The 26,141-nt window shown below is 35.2% G+C and overlaps 1 protein-coding gene and 3 pseudogenes across 1 annotated transcript; all 4 read left to right on the top strand.

Annotated features, from left to right (window-relative positions):
* The first annotated feature begins 297 nt into the window (after positions 1-297).
* LOC127793479 (probable leucine-rich repeat receptor-like protein kinase At1g35710) lies at positions 298-3,507 on the top strand (annotated as a pseudogene).
* Positions 3,508-3,520: 13 nt separating this feature from the next.
* Positions 3,521-5,532, top strand: LOC127793476 (MDIS1-interacting receptor like kinase 2-like; annotated as a pseudogene).
* A 5,602-nt stretch (positions 5,533-11,134) lies between these two features.
* On the top strand, positions 11,135-12,434 carry LOC127793477 (pentatricopeptide repeat-containing protein At3g26630, chloroplastic-like; annotated as a pseudogene).
* Positions 12,435-15,344: 2,910 nt separating this feature from the next.
* Positions 15,345-18,672, top strand: LOC127793474 (MDIS1-interacting receptor like kinase 2-like). Its single transcript, XM_052324210.1, has 2 exons — positions 15,345-17,915; positions 18,241-18,672. The coding sequence occupies exons 1-2, from the start codon at positions 15,356-15,358 to the stop codon at positions 18,627-18,629; spliced, it is 2,949 nt and encodes a 982-aa protein (XP_052180170.1). The 5' UTR covers positions 15,345-15,355; the 3' UTR covers positions 18,630-18,672.
* Positions 18,673-26,141: the final 7,469 nt, after the last annotated feature.

Raw genomic sequence — 26,141 nt, 5'->3', positions numbered from 1 at the left:
AGGTCGCTTTTCCATCGGTATTGGTTTGCAGGGCCCAGTTGCGACGACTTAACTCCATGGTCCGGTCCTGGTTGATGGCTACCTGGCTTTCTATGATCGCAAAATTCCACATCTTTCTTATTGGCCAATTACTAACAGCTAGCTAGCTAGCAACGGTACATATTTCCAGTTTGATGATGAATACTGAAACAAAGATGGTATCTAGATATGGAATTTTGGAGTTTTAAGTGTCATACGAAGCAGAAAAACTTCGTCTCCAAGTAACTATTCGTGTACAGAAATGCATGCAGTTTGTGTCCATAAATAACCACCAATATGCACAAAGTACACAGTTGAATGGTGAATTCTCCTCACTGATTGGGGACGGCATGAACTTCCACGGCGGGTTACGATGCACCCACAACTTGGTACTCCAAATACTGATCTTTCTTTGAAGATTCCAAGTCTTTCCAGTCCAGTTGGTGGGCAATATTAAAGGCATTCATTAGCTTTATACAGTTTGGATCTATAAAAACCCCACCATCCACTTGAACTCGATCGTCATCCACCAAGCCTTCACCACCACCCTTTTCTTAGATCAAATAGTTATGAGCAATGTCATATTCCCAAGCAATTAGTTCACTTTCCAAGCATCTTGCGGCCGCCATGGCTCTTCTTGTATTGGCCTCCTCTTCCTGTTCTACTGCTGCTTCTGTGTCCAATGATGAAGCAGCGGCTCTGTTGAGATGGAAAGCCAACCTTCAAAACCAAAGCCTGCCATCATGGGACGTTGGAAGCAGCCATTCTTACTGTAATTGGACTGGAATTGCTTCCGACAACACTAACAGCATCACCCACATTATCCTTAACAGAGTAGGCTTGACAGGTACACTTTTCAGTTTTAGCTTCTCCTCCTTCCCTCATCTTATCCGATTTGAGCTTCATAATAACTCTTTCTAGGGGTCTATTCCTACACAGATTGGTAATCTTTCGAGACTCTACTATATTGACTTTTCCTCAAATCATTTTATTGGAAAAGTTCCATCAGAATTAGGGAGCTTACGAAACCTACAACTTCTCTATCTTTATAAAAACAACATTTCAGGATCAATTCCTCAAGAACTTGGGATGTTGACTTTGGTTTGGGATCTTCAGCTCTCAAAAAACAATCTCACTGGCCCAATTCCAACTTCAATTTAGAATTTAACCAACTTAGTCCTTTTAGACCTTCATGATAACCATCTTTCAAGTTCAATCCCAACTTTGATTGGGAATTTAACCGAGTTAACTAATCTACACCTTTCCCGTAACCAACTTTTGGGACCAATCCCTCATTCGCTAGGAAATTTGAGTTCCCTTATAAGACTGGCCTTGTTCAATAATAAACTTAGCAAATCTTTCTCATTTACTTGCACTCTTCATAAACGAGAACAAGCTCACTGGTCGTCTACCTCAAAATCTATGCCTAGATGGATGAATTATTAGGGTTACGTGGTGATCTATTATAGCAAAGTGCTTAAAATAACAAGCATTCATGAAAAGATTATAATTTAGGAGTTGCTTTTGTCAAGCAGGGGCATTTGATTTTGGGGATTGTGCTGTCGTGTTGTGTTGTGTTGTGTTTCTCATGCTTCAAACTGTATCTTCTCTTCTTCCTTCTTTCCCTTTCATTGTACGATGAGAAAGAAAGGGCCACCATGTCCATGACTCCACGACCGACCGTTGCCGCCACCTGCCAGCAGCACCGCCGCACCGCTATCACCTTCACCCGCCGGCCACGAAACCTATCCCTCTTCTCATGACCGTCTCTCTCTCTCACGACTATCGCCCCCACCCACCAGTCGCACCGCTGGCCACGAAACCCATCCCTCTCACGATTGTCTCTCTCCCTCTCACGACCATCGCCCCCCACCCGCCAGTCGCAGCGCCGTCGCTCTCTCCCACCGGCCACGATACCCATCCCTTCCACAGCATGTGAATCAGTCAAGTCTATAGAGATGGATGTAACATCAAATCGGAAACCAAATTGCTCCTCTTCCACACCACGCAGGGCAACAACATCGCCTTGCGCTGCCTATTTAGCCGAATTCAAAATACGACTTTTGCTCTAGGGTCAAACACCAATTAAAAGTCTATTTGATCTTTCTTTGAAGATTCCAAGTCTTTCCAGTCCAGTTGGTGGGCAGTTCATCAATATAGAGTTTGGATCTATGAATAATAACACCACCACCCTTTTCTTAGATCAAATAGCTAAGAGCAATGTCATATTCCCAAGCAATTAGTTCACTTGCCATGCATCTTGTGCCTGCCATGGCTCTTCGTGTATTGGCCTCCTCTTCCTATACTACTGCTGCTTCTCTGTCCAATGATGAAGCAGCGGCTCTATTGAGATGGAAAGCCAGCCTTGAAAACCAAAGCCAATCTTTGCTGCCATCATGGGACGTTGGAAGCAACCATTCTTATTGTAATTGGACTCGAATTGGTTGCGACAACACTAGCAGCATCACCCCCATTATCCTTAACAGCGTAGGCTTGACAGGTACACTTTTCAGTTTTAGCTTCTCCTCCTTCTCTCATCTTATCCGATTTGAGCTTCATAACAACTCATTCTACGAGTCTATTCCTGCACAGATTGGTAATCTTTCGAAACTCTACTATATTGATTTTTCTTCAAATCATTTTATTGGAAAAGTTCCATCCGAATTAGGGAGCTTGCGAAACCTACAATGTCTTTATCTTCATAAAAACAACCTTTCGGGATCAATTCCTCAAGAACTTGGGATGTTGACTTTGATTTGGGATCTTCAGCTCTCAAAAAACAATCTCACAGACCCAATTCCAACTTCAATTTGGAATTTATCCAACTTAGACTGTTTAATACTTTCGAAAAACCATCTTTCAAGTTCAATCCCAACTTTGATTGGGAATTTAAGCAAGTTAACTAGTCTACGACTTTCCCGAAACAAACTTTCGGGACCAATCCCTCATTCATTAGGAAATTTGAATTCCGTTACTCAACTGGTCTTGTTCAATAATAAACTTAGTGGCCCTATTCCTTCAGAATTAGCCAATCTTACACATTTGCAGAAATTCTCAATAGGCAATAACAAGCTCACTGGTCGTCTACCTCAAAATCTATGCCTAGGTGGATCACTCATAACACTTGGTGCATCAAACAACAATTTAACAGGCAACATCCCCAAAAGCTTGCGAAACTGCAATAGCTTGTTTTGAGTTAGGCTCAAGAACAACCAACTAGAGGGTAATTTACAGGAGGAGTTTGGTGTATTACCAAGCTTGGATTACATGGATTTGAGTTATAATCGTTTCAGAGGCAAGCTTTCGGAAAAATGGGGGCAATCCAGGAATTTGACTAAGCTAGTGATCTCCAATAATCAGCTCACTGGAAACATGCCGCCTGACTTTGCTGCAGCAACTAAGTTACAGTTTCTTGACCTCTCTTCAAACCATCTAGTGGGGGAGATCCCAAAGAATTTGAGGGGAATTGGGCTTACTATTCCACCTTAATTTGAGTAATAACATGCTTTCAGGCAATATCCCAACAGAAATATTTGGTACCCAATCCAGTTTACAAAACCTTGATCTAGCAGCAAACAACCTTACTAGTTCAATTCCAAGGGAGATAGCAAACTGTGAAAACTTACAAAACTTGAATTTGGGTGAGAATCGACTCGCAAGTGGTATTCCTTTTGAGATAGAAAAATTACAATTTCTTCAAAGCCTTGATCTTGGAGACAACAATTTAATGGGTGAAATACCATCTCAGCTTGGGAAAATGCCAAGGTTGGAGAAATTGAATCTCTCCCACAACATGCTTTCTGGTTCCATCCCTTCATCTTTTGGCGATCAGCCAACAAGTTTGACATTTATTGATATATCTTACAATAACTTGAAAGGTTCTCTACCAAACACCAAGGTTTTTGAAACATATGAAGCAAACAGAGGTAACGACGGTTTGTGTGGCAATCAGACGGGCTTGATACCCTGCTCATCACCTAAAGTGAAGAACAATGCTGATAAATCCAGAACAAAAACCAAATTTGTTCTTCTTGTGGTAGTTCCTTTGGTAGGGACTCTATTTCTTTTACTTCTTGTTGTTGGGATCTTTCAATTTTTGAGCAAAAGAGTAGTATTGAAAGCAGAAAGTGAGATCCAAGTTGTACATAATGAAAATTTATTTGAAATATGGAGCTATGATGGGAAAATAGTGTACCAAAACATCATAGAAGCAACAGAGGACTTCAATGAGAAATACTACATCGGACGAGGAGGATATGGCATTGTTTATAAAGCTAAGTTTTCAAATGGTTTAGTTGTTGCTGGGAAGAAGACCCATCCTTCCCAAGATAGCAATTTAGTTGATTTAAAAAGCTTTAGGAGTGAGATTCATGCACTAACAGAGGCACGACATCGTAACATCATAAAACTTTATGGTTTTTGTTCAGATTCACTTCGTTCATTTTTGGTTTATGAGTTCTTAGAAGGAGATAGCTTGGAGAATAAGCTCAGAAATGACGAAATAGCATTGATGTTTGACTGGGGCAAAAGAATGAATGCTATCAAAGGTGTAGCGAGTGGTTTGTGTTATATGCATCATGAATGTTCACACCCAATCATCCATAGAGACATATCAAGTAAGAATATTTTGTTTGATTCAGAATGTGTTGCACACATATCTAATTTTGGCACTGCTAGGCTCTTAAGCCTCCACTCCTCTAATTGGACTTCATTTGCTGGGACCTTTGGATATGCAGCTCCAGGTATAGTTGTTATTTTTCTAATCACAATGCCTACTACGTAGTTATATATATTTTTTTATTAAATTAAATATTATTTATAGTGTAAATCTGGTATAAATGAGGATTTTCTTATCTACATTAAAGATTGAGTTCAAAACAAACTTGAGGTAGGCACCATTTGTCACCTTCCCTAGTCTATTAATTGGATGCTTATTAGTTAACAACACCTTGTTATATTTAGCTACCATGCCGTAAATATATTTGAACTATTAATATTTTCATTTACACTTTGTTTCTTCTCTCTATCTTCTAATATTTACCTCTTGTCTTTTAACCTTGTTTTGTAGAACTTGCTTATACAATGGAAGTGAATGCAAAGTTGGATGTTTATAGTTTTGGGTTTTAACATTAGAGGTGTTAATGGGAAAACACCCATGTGATCTTATCTCATCTCTTTCCTCTTCGTGTTCCTCATCTTCCTCATCATTGCCTTCTACTTTTTATGGCATATTATTGAAAGATGTATTAGACAATCGCCTCCCACCACCAGAGGATCAAGTAGCAGAGGAAATTGTGATTACCACAAAGTTAGCACTTGCTTGCGTTAAGATCGATCCACATCTCCGACCATCTATGAAGCAAGTTTTTGTGGAGCTATCAAAACTGAGGCCATTTTCAGAGAGTTCATTCCACATAATTACTTTAGGTCAACTCCTTAATATCAATTGTATTTAGCTATCTTTGTTTCTTTTTAAGATTTGATATAGTCTCTACATATATCTATCATATCCTGTAGTTTTTACTTGAATGTATTTTTTCTTATAGTTTAATAGCTTATTTAGAAAAAAAATTAAAGTAGACTTCTCTTTTTTCCTTGTAATCTTTTTTCTGGGGGAATTGTGGGACTAAATATTAGATATTCACTATTTAAACATGAAAATGGTTGGATATCATTGGTCAAGTTTTAAAATATTTGAAAAGTTCCCATTATATATTGCTCCAATACCACTTATTATGTAATAAATCAAATATAGAAATAAATTTTGTAACATTCATAAAAGATTAAAATCATATATAACATAGTTTGATAATATGGTAACATTTATTATGGTGGAATAATGAATCACAAAAAAAAAAAAAAAAAAACTCTTACCCAAAATTTCACAATCTCACTAGATTTTTTATTACTCTAAATTTGTACATTCTAAACAATCACATATGGTTATTATATTAGATATAGGATTTATATCTCTATCATATTTTTAGTATAATTTTTTAAATTTGAATTCAAGACATACATATAGTGAGAGAGGCAACCTATGTTTCAATAACTAATTTTAATTTTGTTTAAAGATTTTGGGAAAGATATTAAAATTTGATATGAAATGTATAGTCCTAAATGGAGATATGACAAAAGACATAAATACATGAAATTCTAGAATTCATGTAGTTGACCTCACATAGTAGGATAAAGGCTGAATATGTTGTTGTTTATCTATATTAAAACTAAAACGCCTCATTTTAGAATATAACAACAAAAAAAAAAAAGACTTCACTAGTCTCAAATTCATTATGTCAATATAGAATGTTTTTATAATTTTCATTTTTTTGAATTTTTTTAAAATAAAAATATATTGAAACAATGAGTAGAGGGGCTCAAATTCTTTATCAAGTAGGCGGGTTAGTCCAAGTCAAAAAGGAAAAAAGAAAAAAATTGAGCTTAAAATATTTTTTTGAAGAAAACTTACTTTTTTTCAATAGCAAAAGTAGAGAAAAATTAAAAAAAAAAAAAAAAAAACTTAAAGGTTATCCTAGATCCTGAATGATCGACCACGTGAATTACCCTGAAAGGTTACAGTATAATTAAAACTTAAAGGTTAATTGTCTTAGAATCCCAAAGTTCCCTCCACAAGTTCATGGAAAAGTTTCGGTCCCAGAGAGTTTTAAAAAGCATTTTTAGTTTTTAATTTATTTTCTACAACTAAAGATGTCTTAACTGTTTATATATTCTTCAAAAGATAAGCACATGTTCCCAATGGTAAGTTTGTCTTGATAGAACATCTCTAGTCACAAATTGGTTCAAAAACTGGCCTTCTGTCACTATTGTTTTAGAATTGCTATTTGTAATTTGATAATTTGATGATAAAATAGGTATTTATATACTGACTGTACTATTAATCTTTGTAGAAGTGAAATTGTTTATATCAACAACAACAAAAAAAAGACAAAATGAAATTAATTAGTGGCACTAATGAGACTTTTTTTTTTTTTTTTTTTACTATTGTGTGTAAATCTTGCGTTAACTACTCAAGGGAGACAACATTTGACCACTAATTAGAGTCTGAGTTCGTCTAATGTATGAAAATTTTTAATTGATATATATATATATATCACATGTTATACATATGTAAAAATAATAAAAGAATTTAAATAAAAATTTATTGGATGATATTTAATAGTAACAATTTATTTTTTAATTTCTTTTAGGCACAATTTTAAACAAAATAAGTGTTGATATTGCAGTAAAGTAATGGCCGTTGTTCTCTCTAAGTATTTTATATGAGTAATCGAGTGTCTTCATCAGTACAAATGTCGACATTCACGTTAAAAATTTTCTAATGCTTAGGCAAATGTGACATGTTAAGATGATCGTAGTTCTCTCTAAATAGGGGTGTGCACGGTCTGGTTTGGTGGGTTTTTGACATTTTCAGTACGTCAAACCGTTTTTGTGATTTTTCTGTCAAACCAGACCTCACGGTTTGGTTTGATCAACGGAAATCGTACTATATTTTGTGGTGCAGTTCGAGGCAATTTTCGCAATTTGCCCAAAACATATAAAATATTAATCCACCCATTTTCGTGGTGCGATTTCCATGGTTTCATAAATTTTTTCATTAACCATTTATCCCATGAACCAAAATAAATAAAAGATTGTATATAAACAATCTATTTATATATAAGCAGATTGTTTTATAAATTATTTCATAATTTTTTTATTATTACATTATATTCCAGTAATTCAATTCAAATCGAACCGAAAAATCCTCAAATCGCAAACCGCATGGTTTGAGGATTTCTCAAACCGTGCTAGATCGCCCCCTTAAAAAATCATACGGTGCGGAATTGGTTCGGTCAGTTTTCACAATTTGTCAATTTTTTTGAACACTCATATCTATAAGTATTTGTTTAGTGAGTAATAGAGTGTTAGCATCATAAATATTAACATTTCCGTCAAAAGCCTTACAATGCTTAAGAAGATAAAATTTATAAAGATCAGGAGTCCAAAATTCAAATTGAAGTTATTTGAAGATTCCTTTGACATTTGTATATATTCTTTATATTAAGAGGAATATAAATATATTTTGGTAGTTTAGAATCATTATTTTTCAATTTTTGTTGCGATGCTTGTGGTATGCCCTAGTATAAATTATTGATGATTTATGATTTTTTTTCAACAAAATACTTATTTAAAGAAAAAAAAAAGATATAACATTAAAATTGTTTGAGAAATTTGTTACTGTTTATGGGCCATGAGTTTAATTTTTATTAATATAGTCAATTTTTCTTTTTTTAAAAATACGTAAAAGATATTTAAAAAAAAATGTTATTAACATGGTTTCATAAAATCAAAATATAGATATTATTATTCTCACCAAATTGCTTCTATTCTCATTTGTTTGGTGCAAGGGTTATTGCTTGAGCCCGAGAAAAAACAATCTATGGTTATAGCTAAGCCAAATAAAAAACTACTATATAATATAGGATAGTGCTCGTCTTTCTAATCAATCACTCAATAATAAGTGTTTTAAATTCATGACAAGAAGTCAAGGTAGTAAACTTGGGTAGTTGGGATCGAACTACTCTAAAATCTGAGTATTCTCTTCTTTACTCTCTCGCATCTCATTTTGTTATTCGCTGATTCATACTTAAAATTTTAGGGTGAGGTTAATTTATTTCTCTCTTAAGCTAACTTTCCTTTTATTGTTATATCTTTTAAGAGTCTTGCTTAAAAAAAATTATTTTAATAAAATTTCAACTTATGAGATTCAGCAATTATTTTGTCAATAATTTTATTACTACCCAATCCCATTTTATTCAAAATTTTGTCTAAAAAATGTAAACTATAGCTGTCAAATGACGTCTAATATACATTAATTTAAAATTTTTTATTTTTTATTTATATGTGCATAGCATGAGCCTTTCTTCTAAGTAAAGGTAAGAATTGAATTTATTTTTTTTTGAAAAATTTTCCTATATGAAAATATCATATTATCTAAAATTAACAATAAATCTACTCACTACTATGAACTGTTGCTATCTTTTTTCCTATAAATGAGAGTATATTAACAAAAAAAATATCTTAAAACGTATAAAGCTTGCGCTAGGGCATACCCTAACCAACCACAAATGAAATTAAAAACACAACTGAAAAAACACAAAAAATATTATGAAATTGTGTGTCATGACATTTTGTGAGGGTTGTTTATCAAACTTGTTTGTCGGTATATCATTTCTCTAAAGAACAAATATTTTTTGTTATTTTAATTTGTTTTTTTCTTTAAGACACAAAATGAAGGGTTTTAAAGAAAAAAAAATTAATCATATGGCCTTCTATAGATATTTTTAAACCACAAAAGGGTTACAGGCAATTCACCCTAGTTTTATTTGTATGAAATTGACCATAATTGTAAGTTTATTCATTCATTTGACCACAAAAAAGAAGCCTATATGAAATTGATCAAAGTGTGTAAGTTTACATATCAAAAGTGACAATTTGCCCAATATCCTAACACAAATCCATTTTGATTGGTCCTTTTTCACTGATTGACCTTTTTATTTAACCACTTTGCACGATTGACTTCCCTTATTCCCTCCACCTTTGGTCTTTTATTTCTATCGTTTTGCCTCACCTAGTCCCTTTCTCTTTTGTCTTTTGGTTTGATCCCAACTTGTTAGCTCTTGTCTCAATGCATGTTCCCTTTGTATGGTGGCTTTGTGTTGTCCTCAAAAAAAAAAAAAAAGTGAAAAAAAAAGAAACATAAACTTAATAAAAGAAATTATCACAAGCACAATGAGATTGATGAGACCTTCAAGACCAATTACCACCCACTTGGAATAATGGTCATGTTCTTAGCTAGTTCTTCTCGATTTTAAAGTATTCTTGGGAATCCTCTAGCATGAGCTTGTCCGGACATGTTATACTTGTAAAAAAAGAACAAGGCTCGGTCTTACAATAGATCATTTGATGCTTAAGTCAGTTATTATATTCCGACTAAATGACATAATAATGATGCAATCAATGTGTAATTAACGAGGTACCTAATTTGTGAAAAATTGTGCCTTTGTACAAGCTTGTTAGGGATTTGATAAAAAGCTAGATTATGCCACGCAAATAGTCAAATTTGAGCCCTTGAATGAGCTTGGTGAGTCAACAATGTAATATGAGGGTAGACTTAGTCTTGTGCCTTTTTTTATCTTCCAAGCTTGGATAACTTTGGGTCCAGCTTGAACCTATTCTAGATTTAAGCCCAATTTTTTAGGCCTAATCTTCTTGGGCTTTAAATCTAAGTTGTTGGCTTAGATCTCTCCTAATTACCCAATATAACATCTCACTAATGTAGTCACAATTTTTTCCCTCGTGCTCATGTAATATCGACACTAAATTTAAATATTTATATCCCATTAATAAAGAATGGGTATTACACGAACAATTCTCCCCCTCATGCTTGTGTTATATCGACACAAAATTTAAATATTTATATTCCATTAATAAAGAATGGGTACTACGCTAACAATTCTCCTCATCAACTTACATTATATGGACACAAAATTTAGATATTTCTATCACATTAATAAAGAATGGATATACACTAACAATTCTCCCTCTCGTGCACACGTTATATGGACACAAAATTTAGATATTTATATCTCATTAATAAAGAATGAGTATCACACTACCAATTCTTCCCCTCTTACCTATGTTATATGGACACAAAATTTAGATATTTGTATCACATTAATAAAGAATAGGTATTACACCAACAATTCTCTCGCTCGTGCTCATGTTATATCAATACAAAATTTTGATGTTTTGTATCTCGTTAATTAAAAATGGGTATTACACCAACAATTCTTCCCCTCGTGCTCATCTTATATTGACAAAAAGTTTAGATATTTATATCCACACAAAATTTTGATATTTTGTATGATCTTCAATGCTAAATATTACCCAAAATCTTAAAATTCTATATTGAAATAATATTTCTCATTTATTTATTTCTTGTTCTCACGGTTCCATAGAATTAGAGATATGGGTTTCGATGCCGCCGCATTGCTCATTGTTCAGAGCGTTTTCTTTCGCAAGTCTGATACATTAAGCATAAGTTGTATATATAATGGTTGCGTCCTTCTCATGCACTCCCGATACTCTTCCCAGAAGAAACCCATTCCAGAGCTCCACCAACGACGACAGCAACAGCCACACAAGAAGGTTTGGCTCCCGAGATGCCCTCTCCTTGCTTCACAATTGCTCCGATTTCAAGTAGCTCAAGCGAATCCATGCGAGAATCATTCGGAGCGGCCTCTCTCACGACCAACTGATCGTCGTCAAGCTGCTCCGAAGCAGCTCGTCTATCGGAGAGATGGAGTCCGCAACTTCGGTGTTCGATCAGCTCCCTCGCCCTCCAACCATGGTGTGGAATCTCATGATTCGGTTCCACGTCGTTAACGGCAGCCCGCGACAAGCGCTGGTACTGTTTAGTCTCATGATCTGCAGAGGCGTGCCGCCTGATAAGTTCACTTTCCCGTTCGCCATGAAACCTTGCTTGGCCTTAGCGCCGCCTTCGTCGGGGAAGGAGGTTTTTTCGCTCGCTGTCAAAGGTAGGTTTCCCGGGATATCTTCTTGCAGAATACACTGATGGATCTCTTCTTCAAGTGCGGGGACCCCGATCATGGCGGCAAGGTGTTCGACAAAATGCGTGTGAGAAACGTAGTATCTGGATTCTGGACCACCATGATTTCCGGGCTGGTGGCCTGCGGCGAACTGGATGCCGCTAATTTGGTGTTTGAGCAAATGCCGGGGAGAAATGTTGTCTCTTGGACCGCAATTATTAATGGCTATGCCAGAAATCAATGGCCCAATGAGGCATTTATATTGTTCAGGAGGATACTGCAGGTTGATAATGTCAAGCCCAATGAGTATACACTGGTTAGCCCGTTGATCGCCTGCACTGAACTCCGGAGCCTGAACTTGGGCCGCCGGATTCATGACTTCGCTTTCAAGAATGGGTTTGATTTAGGGGTTTTCCTGGGAACAGCTCTTATTGATATGTACGGCAAATGCGGAAGCTTGGAGGATGCCAAGCGAGTTTTCGACAGCATGGATGTCAAGGGCACGGCTACCTGGAATTCGATTATTACTAATTTAAGAGTGCACGGGCGTGGAGAGGAAGCTCTAAATCTATTCGAGCAGACGGAGGCAGCGAATGTAGAGCCGGATGCAGTCACGTTTGTGGGAGTGTTGTGTGCTTGTGTACGCACAAACAATGTCACTGGTGCTTGCAGGTACTTCAAACGTATGACTGAACGTTATGGTATCTGCCCCAATGCGGACCCTATAGTTGCATGGTTGAACTCTGCAGCCATGCCAACATTCCAGATGAAATTGGCAAATTGGTGGATCCCTACCCTTCTTAGCTAATTGTGTGTTACAAAGCATTGCCCAGAGCAAGAAATTCATTGTTATTCCTACGCAGAGTTTGTAAACTCATGCGGCTAAGGTGGGAGGGACATTGGGCTGGTTTTCTGATAACAAAACTGATGCTCTGAACCATCACAATGATATATTTACCACGAATACATGGATGCAAACTTTCATCTGGTAAAGAAGGAGGCTGCTATTAACATCAAGCCAGAGACTTAGGCTGTTTACAAGCAGAAGTTGCCAGGTATATACATAAACAATTGTAATTCAGCTGATAAATTTCCCCAGTTCTAACTCATTATTTATGCTGTAACTAGTAACTTTTTTGAGTCTTGAAAGGCTTTTTAGGAATCTAGCGAGTCTTCATCAATTAAGGTTCCCTAGTATATAGTGCATGTTTTAAGGATGAGATAGATGAGCATAGGAAAAAAAAGGAAAACACTCTCTTTACCAAATAAAGTGATAGTTTAATGGCAGGACACTTTCAAAATATCCCATTTCAAGTTTGAATTTGTAGGTTCAATTCCTAACTTCGCGAATGCTTATACAAAGGTTGTCTAATGCCACATAATCCACGGGTTAAGTGGAGGGATCAATTATGTTGTGAATGAGATCATAAGGTAATGGTTTAATAGAAGATGAAAAATTTATTAATAAACCAACAGCTGAAGCTGCCCAAATACAATACCATCCTAGGACCATGAAGCATCAACCACCCAAAACAGAGAGGGCAGAAATTCCTGAAGCTAAACCAAAATAAAACTACTGGTAGTAGAACAGAAAGTATGAGACTACCCCTGTTTGGAACCCTTCTGAAAAATCCCAAAAACCTTGTATAATGATGTAGAAGGCCCTTCAGGAATTCTGATTTAGTTAACATGAATTTGTCTGCACATTCTCTCCCCTTGCCTTTAAATCTTCTTCTGGCAGAATCTTACACAGCAGCTCCAAGACTTATAAAATCTCAAGCATGGACAAATTCCACCAAGGTCTATGGATACTAAGGCAAATAGGCATGGTAGAAGAGTGACTCTTCTAGATAATTCGACCATCAGGATGAAAAGAATAACATGTCCAAACTTCCTAAATCTTTTTCCAAGACAGCCTTCATCAACAAACCCAAAACCTAATATTACTCTGAGAAACCATAACGCAGCCAGTAGGAAAAAACTGTTGCAAAAGCAGAGCTGCCCCTCACAGTTCCAGATACTAGAATTATGGAGCAATGAATCCATAAGATTTCCATGCTTCCAGCCCACCGCCGCTTCAATTCAAGCTAAAATCAAGCTACAAAAACTTCCATTCTCCATGATAGGACCATTAGGACTTTCTACCCAGAAAACAGGCCATCACCTCACTACAACCCAATCATTTCATATCAAATTTGGAAAATTCCTTCAGACTACTCTGCATCAACCTTTTTTCTGGGGGGGGAATGGTAAGATTGTATTAAAGAAAACAACTATCCAACAAGACCAGGTCCTACAACCCCAAAGAATATTCAAGGACAGCAAAATGAACAACATCCCAACACAGCAAATACACCGAAATTATCCCAAATTTGCAACAAGAACCAACACTGAAGCGGGGGGACCCCAACTCGAATGTGATGGATCCTTGAATGATAGTCATAATTATTTGGCATTGATATCACCTTGCCTCAACCCTCGGGGTTGTCCAAGCTGATCCTTGCCACGATTGCTTGGTATCTTGTTGAGTGCCCAGACATATTTTTTCAGTTAGATTCTTGAGGGGCCATGTTTGTCACAATGCATGGTGCCTAAACCCTAAATCTTACATGGCATGTGTGGTTAATGCGGTGCTCTACTCATATAGTTATGTTGTGGGGTCACTGTAAGCATTACATAGTGGAGTTTTGTCTAACTCATGCAGATGAGACGATTTGCATGAAATTAACAATGTTGGAAATTCAAATACTAAAAATAAATAAATAAATAAAAGAAGATGTTATCTCATTTCCAAATTTTGGTTGAATGATTCTCCTAACAATCGAGCGTACCCATCAATTAATCATATGCCCAGGCTAGATGGATATTGATATGTTTCAGTTTGAATAATCACCCATCCATTCAACTTATTGATCGAATAAATAATCTCAAACCTCATCCAAAGGTCAGGACACCACATTCAAGACCCAATCACTAAAACAAATCGAATAAAGTTCAATTATTATGATATTTTAATTATAATTTGACATTGCAATGTTCGTCCTATGTTTTTGGTTTTTTTTTTTTTATTACAATTGTTACTTGTTAGTTTAATTGTATATTAAATAAATCCTCTTAAAAAATGATTTTTGTGGGTTCCACCAGTTTGGTTCCCATGGCCGGTCGGAAAAGATTCTTAAACCGGCCGGCGTATCAAAATCAACGGGTCAATTCAAAACCAAACGGCGTCGTTCGAGTCTCAAATTTATTTGTTTGCATGTAACGCGCACGACCTTTGCGACGCCGGCAAAATCATATCCATTTGGGTCAACGAACCCTGAAAATGATTAAATTACGTTCATTGATGAAATATCTGAGCTTTTATTTATTAGTTTATTAATTGAGGACGAGACGGCACGGCATTCTGCTCTCAGCTACTATATTGCCTATTGATTGCAACAGGTATTCAATGTATTGAAGAAACATCAAACGGCGCCGTTTTGGTATTTCATTCACCCAAATATCAATTTTTTAATCAATTTTTCATTCACCCAAATATCAATTTGAACTTCTGAATATACAAATATTTCAAATTTTCCAACATATATAAACAAATTAAATGCATTCATTAGCTTTACACAGTGTGGATCTATAAATACCCCACCCACACCATGCACCTGAACTCGTCATATTCATCCACCAAGTTGCCGTCGCCGCCCTTTTCTTAGATCAAATAGTTAAGAGCAATGTCATATTCCCAAGCAATTACTTCACTTTCCATGGCTCTTCTTGTATTGGCCTCCTCTTCTTGTTCTACCGCTTCTAATTCTCTGTCCAATGATGAAGCAGCGGCTCTGTTGAGATGGAAAGCCAGCCTTCAAAACCAAAGCCAATCTCTGCTGCCATCATGGGACGTTGGAAGCAACTATTCTTATTGTCATTGGAAAGGAATTGGTTGCGACAACACTGGCAGCATCACCCGCATTATCCTTAACAACGTAGGCTTGACAGGTACACTTTTCAGTTTTAGCTTCTCCTCCTTCCCCCTTCTTATCCGATTTGAACTTCATAACAACTCATTCTACGGGTCTATTCCTACACAGATTGGTAATCTTTCTAGACTCTATTATATTGACTTTTCCAAAAATAATTTTATTGGAAAAGTTCCATCAGAATTAGGGAGCTTACGAAACCTACAATGTCTCTATCTTTATGACAACAAGCTTTCAGGAACAATTCCTCAAGAACTTGGGATGTCGGTTTGGGATCTTAATCTCACAAAAAACAATCTCACTGGCCCAATTCCAATTTCAATTTGGAATTTAACCAACTTAGTCCGTTTAAAACTTTCTGATAACCATCTTTCAAGTTCAATCCCAACTTCGATTGGGAATTTAACCAACTTAGTCTGTTTAAAACTTTCTGATAACCATCTTTCAAGTTCAATCCCAACTTCGATTGGGAATTTAACCAACTTAATTGTTCTATACCTTTCCCGTAACCAACTTTCAGGACCAATCCCTCATTCGTTAGGAAATTTGAATTCCCTTACTCAACTGGTCTTGTCTTCTAATAAACTTAGTGGCCCAATTCCTTCAGAATTAGCCAATCTTACACATTTGCAGATATTCTCAATAGGCAATAACAAGCTCACTGGTCATCTACCTCAAAATCTATGCCTACATGGATCACTCATAAGACTTGATGCAGCAAACAACAATTTAACTGGCAACATCCCCAAAAGCTTGCTAAACTGTAATAGCTTGTTTCGAGTTAGGCTTGAGAACAACCAACTAGAGGGTAATTTTCAGGAAGATTTTGGTGTACTACCAAGCTTGAATTACATGGATTTGAGTTATAATTGTTGGTTTGGCAATCTTTCTGAAAAATGGGGGCAGTCCAAGAATTTGACTACGCTAATGATCTCCAATAATCAACTCACTGGAAACATACCGCCTGATCTTACTGCAGCAACTAAGTTACAGTTTCTTGACCTCTCTTCAAACCATCTAGTAGGGGAGATCCCAAAGAATTTGAGGGAGTTAGGCTTATTATTCTACCTTAATTTGAGTAATAACAAGCTTTCAGGCAACATCCCAGTAGAAATATTCGGTACCCAATCTAGTTTACAAAACCTTGACCTAGCAGCAAACAACCTTACTGGTTCAATTCCAAGGGAGATAGCAAACTGTGAAAACTTACAAAACTTGAATTTGGGTGAGAATCGACTTGCAGGTGATATTCCTTTTGAGATAGAAAAATTACAATTTCTTCAAAGCCTTGATCTTGGAGAGAACAATTTAATGGGTGAAATACCTTCTCAGCTTGGGAAAATGCCAAGGTTGGAGAAATTGAATCTCTCCCACAACATGCTTTCTGGTTCAATCTCTTCCTCCTTTGGTGAGCTGCCAACAAGTTTGACATCAATTGATATATCTTATAATAACTTGAAAGGTCCTTTGCCAAACACCAAGACTTTTGAAGCATATGAAGCATATAGAGGTAACAACGATTTGTGTGGCAACCAAACGGGCTTGATACCCTGCTCATCACCTGAAGTGAGGAACAATGCAGATAAATCCAGAACAAAAACCAAAATTGTTCTTCTTGTGGTAGTTCCTCTGGCAGGGACTCTATTTCTTGTAGTTGGGATCTTTCTTTTGAGCAAAAGAGTAGTATTGAAAGCAGAAAGTGAGATCCAAGTTGTACATAATGAAAATTTATTTGAAATATGGAGCTATGATGGGAAAATAGTGTACGAAAACATCATAGAAGCAACAGAGGACTTCAATGAGAAATACTGCATTGGACGAGGAGGATATGGCACTATTTATAAAGCTAAGTTTTCAAGTGGTTTAGTTGTTGCTGTGAAGAAGACCCTTCCTTCCCAAGATGGCAATTTGGTTGATTTAAAAAGCTTTATGAGTGAGATTCATGCACTAACAAAGGCACGACATCGTAACATTATAAAGTTTTATGGTTTTTGTTCAGATTTACGTCGTTCATTTTTGGTTTATGAGTTCTTAGATGGATGTAGCTTGGAGAATAAGCTCAGGAATGAGGAAGAAGCATTGAGGTTTGACTGGAGCAAAAGAATGAATGCTATCAAAGATGTAGCGAGTGGTTTGTGTTATATGCATCATGAATGTTCGCACTCAATAATCCATAGAGACATATCAAGTAAGAATATTTTGTTTGATTCAGAATGTGTTGCTCACATATCTGATTTTGGCACTGCTAGACTCTTAAAGCTCTACTCCTCTAATTGGACTTCATTTGCTGGGACCTTTGGATATTCGGCTCCAGGTATGATTGTTATTTTTTCCTAATCATAATGCCTACTACTTAATTGTGTATATATATATATATATTTATTAAATTAAATGTTATTAATACTATAAGTTTGGTATAAATGAGGATTTTCTTAAAGATTGAGTTGAAACAAATGAGGTAGGCACTTTTTGTCACCTTCCCTAGTCTATTACTTGGATGTTTACTAGTTAACAACATCTTGTTATCTTTAGCTACCATGTCGTAAATATATTTGAACTATTAAGATTTTCATTTACCGTTTGTTTCTTCTATCTTTGTTCTAATTTTTTACCTTTTGTCTTTTAACCTTGTTTTGTAGAACTTGCTTATACAATGGAAGTGAATGCAAAGTTGGATGTTTATAGTTTTGGGATTTTAACATTAGAGGTGTTAATGGGAAAACACCCATGTGATCTTATCTCATCTCTTTCCTCCTTGTGTTCCTCGTCTTTGTCATCATTGCATTCCACCTTCTATGGCATATTATTGAAAAATATATTAGATAATCGCCTTCCACCACCAGAGGATCAAGTAGTAGAGGAAATTGTGGTTACCACAAAGTTAGCACTTGCTTGTGTTAACACCTATCCACGTCTCCGACCATCTATGAGGCAAGTTTATGTGGAGCTATCCAAACAAAGGCCATCTTCAAAGAGTTCATTCCACACAATTACTTTAGGTCAACTCCTTGATATCAACTGTATTTAGCTATCTATGTTTCTTTTTTAAGATTTTGATATAGTCTTTAGATATGTTTGTCATATCTTATGGTTTTTACTTGAATGTATTTTTCTTGATATCAGCTCCTTCTGTAATCTTTTTTGGGGTTAATTATGGGACTAAATATTAAATATTCACTATTTAAACATGAAAATGGTTGGATATCATTAGTTAAGTCTAAAAATATTTGAAAAGTAAATATCTAGATTTTTATCAGGTTTTATGAAGCCAACAATCCACACAAAGATTTATACAAATTATGCAAAACTAAAGTATACAATTGGACCAAATATGCCAACAAATCAATATAAATGAACAAAACAACAAATCTTATTGATTTAAACATTTTACGGTTCTGGTAGATCAACGCATTAAAAATATATTTATTGAGTCTCTTAAATGCTTGGTTGATTTGATTCACTTTGAGAGATTTGTATTTGAGATTTGTTTGATGCTTGAGAGTTAATAACCTTCAATCAATGTGCAATATTCAACCTTGTTCTTTTGTGTTTACGAAATATTTATACTTCAAAACCTTCATTTGAATGTTCCCTATTACCAAGAGGCACCTTTAATGCTAGAAAGAACCTCCCACACGAAATTTGAACTGGGGCGGACCTAGGATTCTTTACTTGGGGGGCTTCAAAATTTTTTTTCCAACTGTGAGCTTTATCAATAGAAAAAAACAATAAGATAAAAATTAGAGTTTAATGAATTTTATATGCGTATTTAACATAATTTATTAACTTAAAAAGAGAAAGCAAAAATATATATATATATATACAATACAAATACTTTATAAAACTATTTAAAGCCAATTTGCAATTCTTCAAAAGATCAAACTTGTCAATGAGTACTTCTGTATTAATACCAAAAGCAATCTCCCTCTTAATATAGATAGTCACGACGTTTGCTAGAAAATCATTCTCTATTTTATTGCAAAGTGATGATTTGATGAGTTTCATTCCTAAAAAAGCTCGTTCTGATGTTGCTGTAGAAATTGGAAGAGTCAATAGTAGATGAATCAATTTATCAATCAAGAAATAATGACATGACCTATTTGTTTCAACTAACATCCGACAAAATTGAGGAAGAGAATTAAAATTTTGAAATTACGAATGCTGAATTACATCAAACTTGTAGTGATTCAACTGTCTCCTCAAATCACTTATCTCTTCATTATTAAAATCCAAAGAATAAAATTCCTCAGCTAAACCACAAATAGCATCTATAGAGAATCATTTGAATCCATTTGTAGGACTTAAAGTCTCGCATAACTTAAAAAGTTCTATTGTTTTCTCGGTAAATCTATTATATAACTCCATCAACTGAAAATCTATTACAACATTGAATATCGATAAATTTTACATGAGGATACTCATAAATAGGTTGATACAGTCACATATTGATATATGCTCTTCGAACTTCATCTTGTTTGTCTAATGGATATTGTGATATTGAGATTCGTTTTCCAGGATCACGTTCATAATATGAGGTTTTACTTTCAAGTGACTTAATAGTATATTCATCTAAAGGCTTGAATCTTTTAGTTTTAGATGGTGATATAGAACTTGAAGAAGGAGCATTGCGAGGACTGTTTGGGTTACTTGATGATTGATTATCGATTTTCTTAGTGAAGTGTTAGAAGATATTTCGGTTGTGCATTTTAATATACCTGTATATCACAATTAATAAATCACAATTAACAAAATTCCAACCAAGGCAATTCAAATATTCAATCAAAATTAACAAATCCTAGCCAGGACTATTCAAATATTCAATCACAATTAACAAATCTTAGTTAAAGCAATTCCTAACTAAATGCAGTAGTCAAATAACAATTAACAAAAAGCCAAATGCAGTAGTTAATTAATCCCTAAAGTCCTAATTCATAAACCCATCATAGGGTTAAATTAGGCAAAACAAAATAGAACATAATCAAATGAAATAAAATAAATTAACTTACATTTAGTCTCTTAGTCTCTAATGTATGAAGGGATGCTTGCTGCCTAGTGCCTACCTCACAAGAACAAGATTTTTCAGCAATAAATTCTTGTATATTATTATTTTTGCCAAATATCCTTAGGCTCTTAGGAAAAATAAGTTTATATATATCTTAATGTGTTGCATTTTTTATAGATGAAATAAATATATTCAATGGAGATGTTCTTTGCTTAGCAAAAATAAAAATAAAGATAAGATGATCTATTAAAAAGTCAGGAGCGAGGTTGTCGGCGTCAGAAGCAGCGGCAAAGAAGCAGTCGCCCTGCCCCAGCCCAACGTGGCCATTAGCCATCCCTGGAAAAACCCCCTTCAATGATGTCGACGTGGGAACTCGGAAGCAACATCGAAGATTAACGAAGTAGAAATGTCAGGGCCCGCTCTCGGATTTTTCCGCTAGCACAAAAAGTCCGAGAGAAGGTCCATTAAGAATGGATACAAGTATTCAAAATTTTCAAGAAATTTTTTTTCCGAATTTGCTCACTAGCAATAGAAACCATAATAAATTACATATACATTATCATCTTGAGCTTATCGCCCACACATTTCCACAATAAAAGGGCACTAAGGCTTAAAAAAAAATAATAAGCCCTTAACTTCTTGCTCTCTACATACACCCACGAATCTTTGAGGCAGGGACATCTCTGTACACATCTAAGCTGAACTCGCCACAAAATTATCTAATTCCATTACTTAGAATGACAAAAGAAACAACGTGAGCCACAAAGCTCGGCAAGTATATAACAAAGGAAGGAATCTATAGAATGATATATGAAGACATGAATCATTCAAAGCCAAAGAAAACCATTACCCAACATCCAGATACCCATTGGTTTCATGCCTTCTGAACTGGACAACAACAACCTCAAGGAATACACTTGGTTATGGATCATCAAACCCATATTTCAAAGTGAGCCATAAGGCTCAACAAGTAAACATATATATATATATATATAATACCGGAAGCACGAATGAAGGGATGGATACCAAATAGAGTACACCCGACTCCCCAATAAAATTTAAACCCATCATTCAATTCTCATTTATAAAACCATTATATAAGCAACCATATGCTACAATAAATGAAGCAATAAGGTTAAGGTATGGAAAAATCCAAAGTGGAATAGATTCGACTTTCCAATTACGGGTAGTATTTCCCATTAATTCCCATCATTTAAATCATTCCCATACCATAGCCATTATGCATTTTATGCATCGATTCATTTATCATAAATACATAAATCTCCATACATCGCATTGGCTGACACAGCCTTCCATATACATGGATCACATTAGCTCTCAAAACCCTTTTATTCACATGCATGAATGCATACATATATATATAAAACCAATTTTCCACCGAGATCGCCGTCGACGGCCTCCCCAGTCACTGTCGCACCCACCCCACCGCTGCTGGCAGCCGTTTGCAGCCGCGGCTAGTTGCAGCTTTGCTGCAACTGGTTGTGGCCATGGCCGCACTCGCTCCGCTCGGCTGCCTCTCAGCTGTTGACGGCTATCTCCGATGCCACTGGTCGCTTCCCGTCCCGCTGCCGCACCAGCCTCTTCATCACGTTGCTACTCCGACGGCCCCTCTGTTCTTCACAGTGCTTCCATGGCTGCTCCAGCTCGTTGCATGGCCGAATTCGACGCCCCCCCTCTCTCTCTCCATCTCGCATTGCCCTCGACCCTCACTTCCTTTCTATCTCTCTCTCTCTCTTGATCCCAAGATCCCGCACTGCCTCTCTTTCTCATCTCCCATTCCTTTTATAGCCAATTTCCCTGGCTTTCACCCATCTCACTTTGCGTGAGAAACCTTCCAAAACTTGTAGGGCGTGGCTACAATCTTGCAGGGTAAGTTTCGGGTGGCAAAGGCGTGGCTGATTTGAAGGTTGCAGGGCTTGGGCTTGAATTGCAGAGACATGGAAGACTTTACAGAGGCATGACTTCACGCCCCTATACTGCCATGAACATATATATATATATATAATTATACACTAATATCACATTTATATATAGAAAATTACATAATTAAATTCCAACTTTTATCCTATTTTACTTGGGTAACTCCTTAATTTCAATTATACCCTTAAACACTGAATTAATTTACATTTCGATACAGAAAATGCAAAATTAATAACTTTAAAATTACTCGATATAGACGATTTCGCCTTTGCGTCCTCATCGGGCTATCGTTTCATTCTAAAACCACTGAAGGGTTGCTCACTACGCAAAACCGAAGCCTCCCTAGGGGTCCATTGATTTTTCAGGAGCCTCCTACAACGATTCGGTTTTTCAGCTTAAATGGCAGCTGTATTTTAACTGTACCGAAAACTGTTCCTGATCCGATTTATCTCGACACCATAAATCATATCTTGGGATGCTCATCAATGTCGTATGATTTTCTTTAGATGATTTCACTCTGAGACATTCCTTGCAGATAATTTGGTACCTGAAATTGCTATAAAATTAAATTTTTCGGTATCCTAAACTCATCAAAATTACGTGGCAACTTTATACGAACATGGGGTATTACACAAAATATATAATATTATATATCAAATCGAATCCGTCGAAGTCTAATTTATGACACTTCAAACGGATCATAATTCCGAGTTCTACGTCAAAAGTTGTGGTCGAAAAAACGAAGCATGCGCGGAGCAGTCAAAGCTACAGCCGAGTCGACTCAGAGGAAATCCGAGTCGACTTGGCCTGAGTCAACTCGCCCAAAATCCAGTCGACTCGGCTCGAGTCAACTTGACCTCCTGGGCGAGTCGACTTGGCCGAGAACAATAAAAAAGGGCCCAAAAAGCCTCCAAAAACCCTCAAAATGACCAATAAACACCCCAAAACCACCCCTGGCTAATCTCCTAACCCCCAAGTTGCCATTCCATGAAATAAAGAAGAGGAAAACATGCCCCGACGAGACTATCACAAAGACCCGACAAAGCTTTGAAATAACAAATGGTTTGAAGAAAATATATAACCGATTCCAAATACTTTTTAACCATAAGAAAATAAGAATCATGAGGCATTCGACATCACAATGGAAAATGAAGCAAGCTTGCACAAAATAAAATAAATGTGCAATAAGAATTTGTCTTAAAAGAAAACCGAAGAAGCTTAACTGGATGCCAAATGATCCATCTTCTTGAAACTCCAAATATAGCAACAAAAATGGAAGAAGAAGAAGAAGAAGAAGAAGAAAAAGAGAGAAGGGAGGGCCACGAGAGAGATTGGGAGAGGAAGAATGTGGTCTCCCAACTAATACCCCCCACAAATGACCATTGTGCCCTTCACCTCACACACACAACACAAAATATCCCATGGCCATTTTAGACTTTTGTCATTTTCTATTTTTTTCTTTCCCATTTTCTTTATTTAACCCATTATGAAATTGCCTAATTACCCTCACCTTTTTCAATAAAGCAAGGACCATTTGGTCACTTTGCATTTTCTTTATTCTTTTCTTTTAATCCCCAAAATACAATTATATATATATAATTTCATTTATTTAATTACATCTCTCATATTATACACATGGGTCTAAACCCAATTCAAAAATTCCACTCACATAAATACATAGGCCCAAGCCCAACTCATTGACTCAATTAAATATAATGGCCCATTTCCATTAGCCCACCAAAAGGGTGGGCTAAACAACATTACAACAATTAAAATATACAAAATCTCCCCTTAGGTTCAACCCAAGCTTCCAAAGACCAATCCATTAATTTAATATATCATTTATTTATATAAATTTTGCCACATAAAGATATGCACATATGTATATATAAATATATATATATATAATGCCCATGCCCACTTTACTGATGGCCTAATTCATTTTAGGCCCATGGAATTTCTCTAAACCCATCACATTTATTAACCTTAAACACTTAGCCCAAATGGGCAACTCAATTCATAAATTTAAATACGTAAATTTTGACACATAAGAATATTTCCCAACATTTAATTTAATAGAGAAAATCTCTAAATTTTCATAATTAAAAAATTAATAAATTTCTAGACCCACTAACAGGTCGTTATAAGAAAAAATAAATTTTGAAATATATAAATAGAAAAAGTAGAGAGAATAGATGACTTACCTTAAGAATCTAGATTCTGGAAAATGTGAAAGCAGAAAGCTGATTGTTGAGGCAAGATTGAAGAACAAGATCGCCATAGGTGCCAATTTGAAGGAATAACTTAGATTAAAAGATTAGGGATTTATTTTAGGTTTGGGTTGATAATGTATTTGGGCTTGGGCTGATAATATATTTGGGCTGGTTGGTTGGCAAGTTTGAAAAAAAAATATTTGAATTGGGTGATTGGGTGGACTTGGAAAAAAAATTATTTTTTTAATACTAAAAAGTCTACTTTTTTAAAAAAATTGGGGGTTCCAGCCACCCTGCCCATGGGCGGGGTCCGCCCTGTTTGAACACATAGACAAACTAACCATTATGGCAAAGTAGTCAACTATTCTGGCATTTTCAATTTGAATTACTTCGCTCATTCTTCCCCTATTTTGAGATAGAATGTAAATTTATTTACATATTTCATAGTATTCAATAATTAATTCTCTTATGCTAGGATAATGTGTAAAGTATTGGTTTACTTATTCTAAAATAGTTGACTATTGGTTTTCCTATTCATGTAAACTGGTTCACTTAATCTAAATTAGTAAATAATTGATTCTCATATCCTAATTAAGATAATATGTAATCTGGTTCACTTATTATAAAGTAGTCAATTATTGATTTTCCTATTTTGGGACAAGAATGTAAATTTGGTCACATACTCTATAGTAGTGAACTATTAAGCTGCGTTCTCTTTGTGTTTTTTAATTTTGAGTTTAAAATTTATTTTTACTTTTTTATTTTGATAGTCTGTTTTTAAAAAATTAAAAATATATTATTTTTGTCATTTTAAAAAATTATTTCTTAAAACCAAAAATTAGAAAATACATTTAATTTAGAATTTTGAGAAAAATTATTTTATGATATTTTATTCAATGAATTTGATTATTAAATGATAAATTAACTCTTTTTAATAAAATTTTATTATTAAAATAAAATAATAAATTTGATTAATAAATTGTTGAGTGATAATTTATATTAAATATTATTATACATAATATGTGTAATATAGTTAATAATATACTATATGTTATTCTATATTTTTAATTATAATATAGATATACTATATTTTTTAATTTTTAAATAAATATATAATTTTATTTTTAAAATTTAAGAATAATTTTTTTTTTTCCTTCTTTTCTTTTTAGAACCAAAACATGGAAAATGAATTGTGTTTTCCATGTTTTGGACTTAGAGATTGTTTTGGTTAGAAAAAACCATTTTGTTGTTTTAGCTTTTCTTTATAAATTTTTTTGTTGTTTTTTAAAATGTATTTTTAAAAATGAAAAAATAAACGCATTTTCATTATTTTAGAAAATTAAAAACTAAAAATGACCAGAAAACAACAAAGAGAATGCAACAT

Source organism: Diospyros lotus, unplaced genomic scaffold (assembly GCF_014633365.1).
Source record: "Diospyros lotus cultivar Yz01 unplaced genomic scaffold, ASM1463336v1 tig00010963_1, whole genome shotgun sequence".
Classification (NCBI taxonomy): Eukaryota; Viridiplantae; Streptophyta; class Magnoliopsida; order Ericales; family Ebenaceae; genus Diospyros; species Diospyros lotus.
The sequence above is the reverse complement of the archived record's forward strand: the minus strand, read 5'-3'. Positions and strand labels throughout refer to the sequence as shown.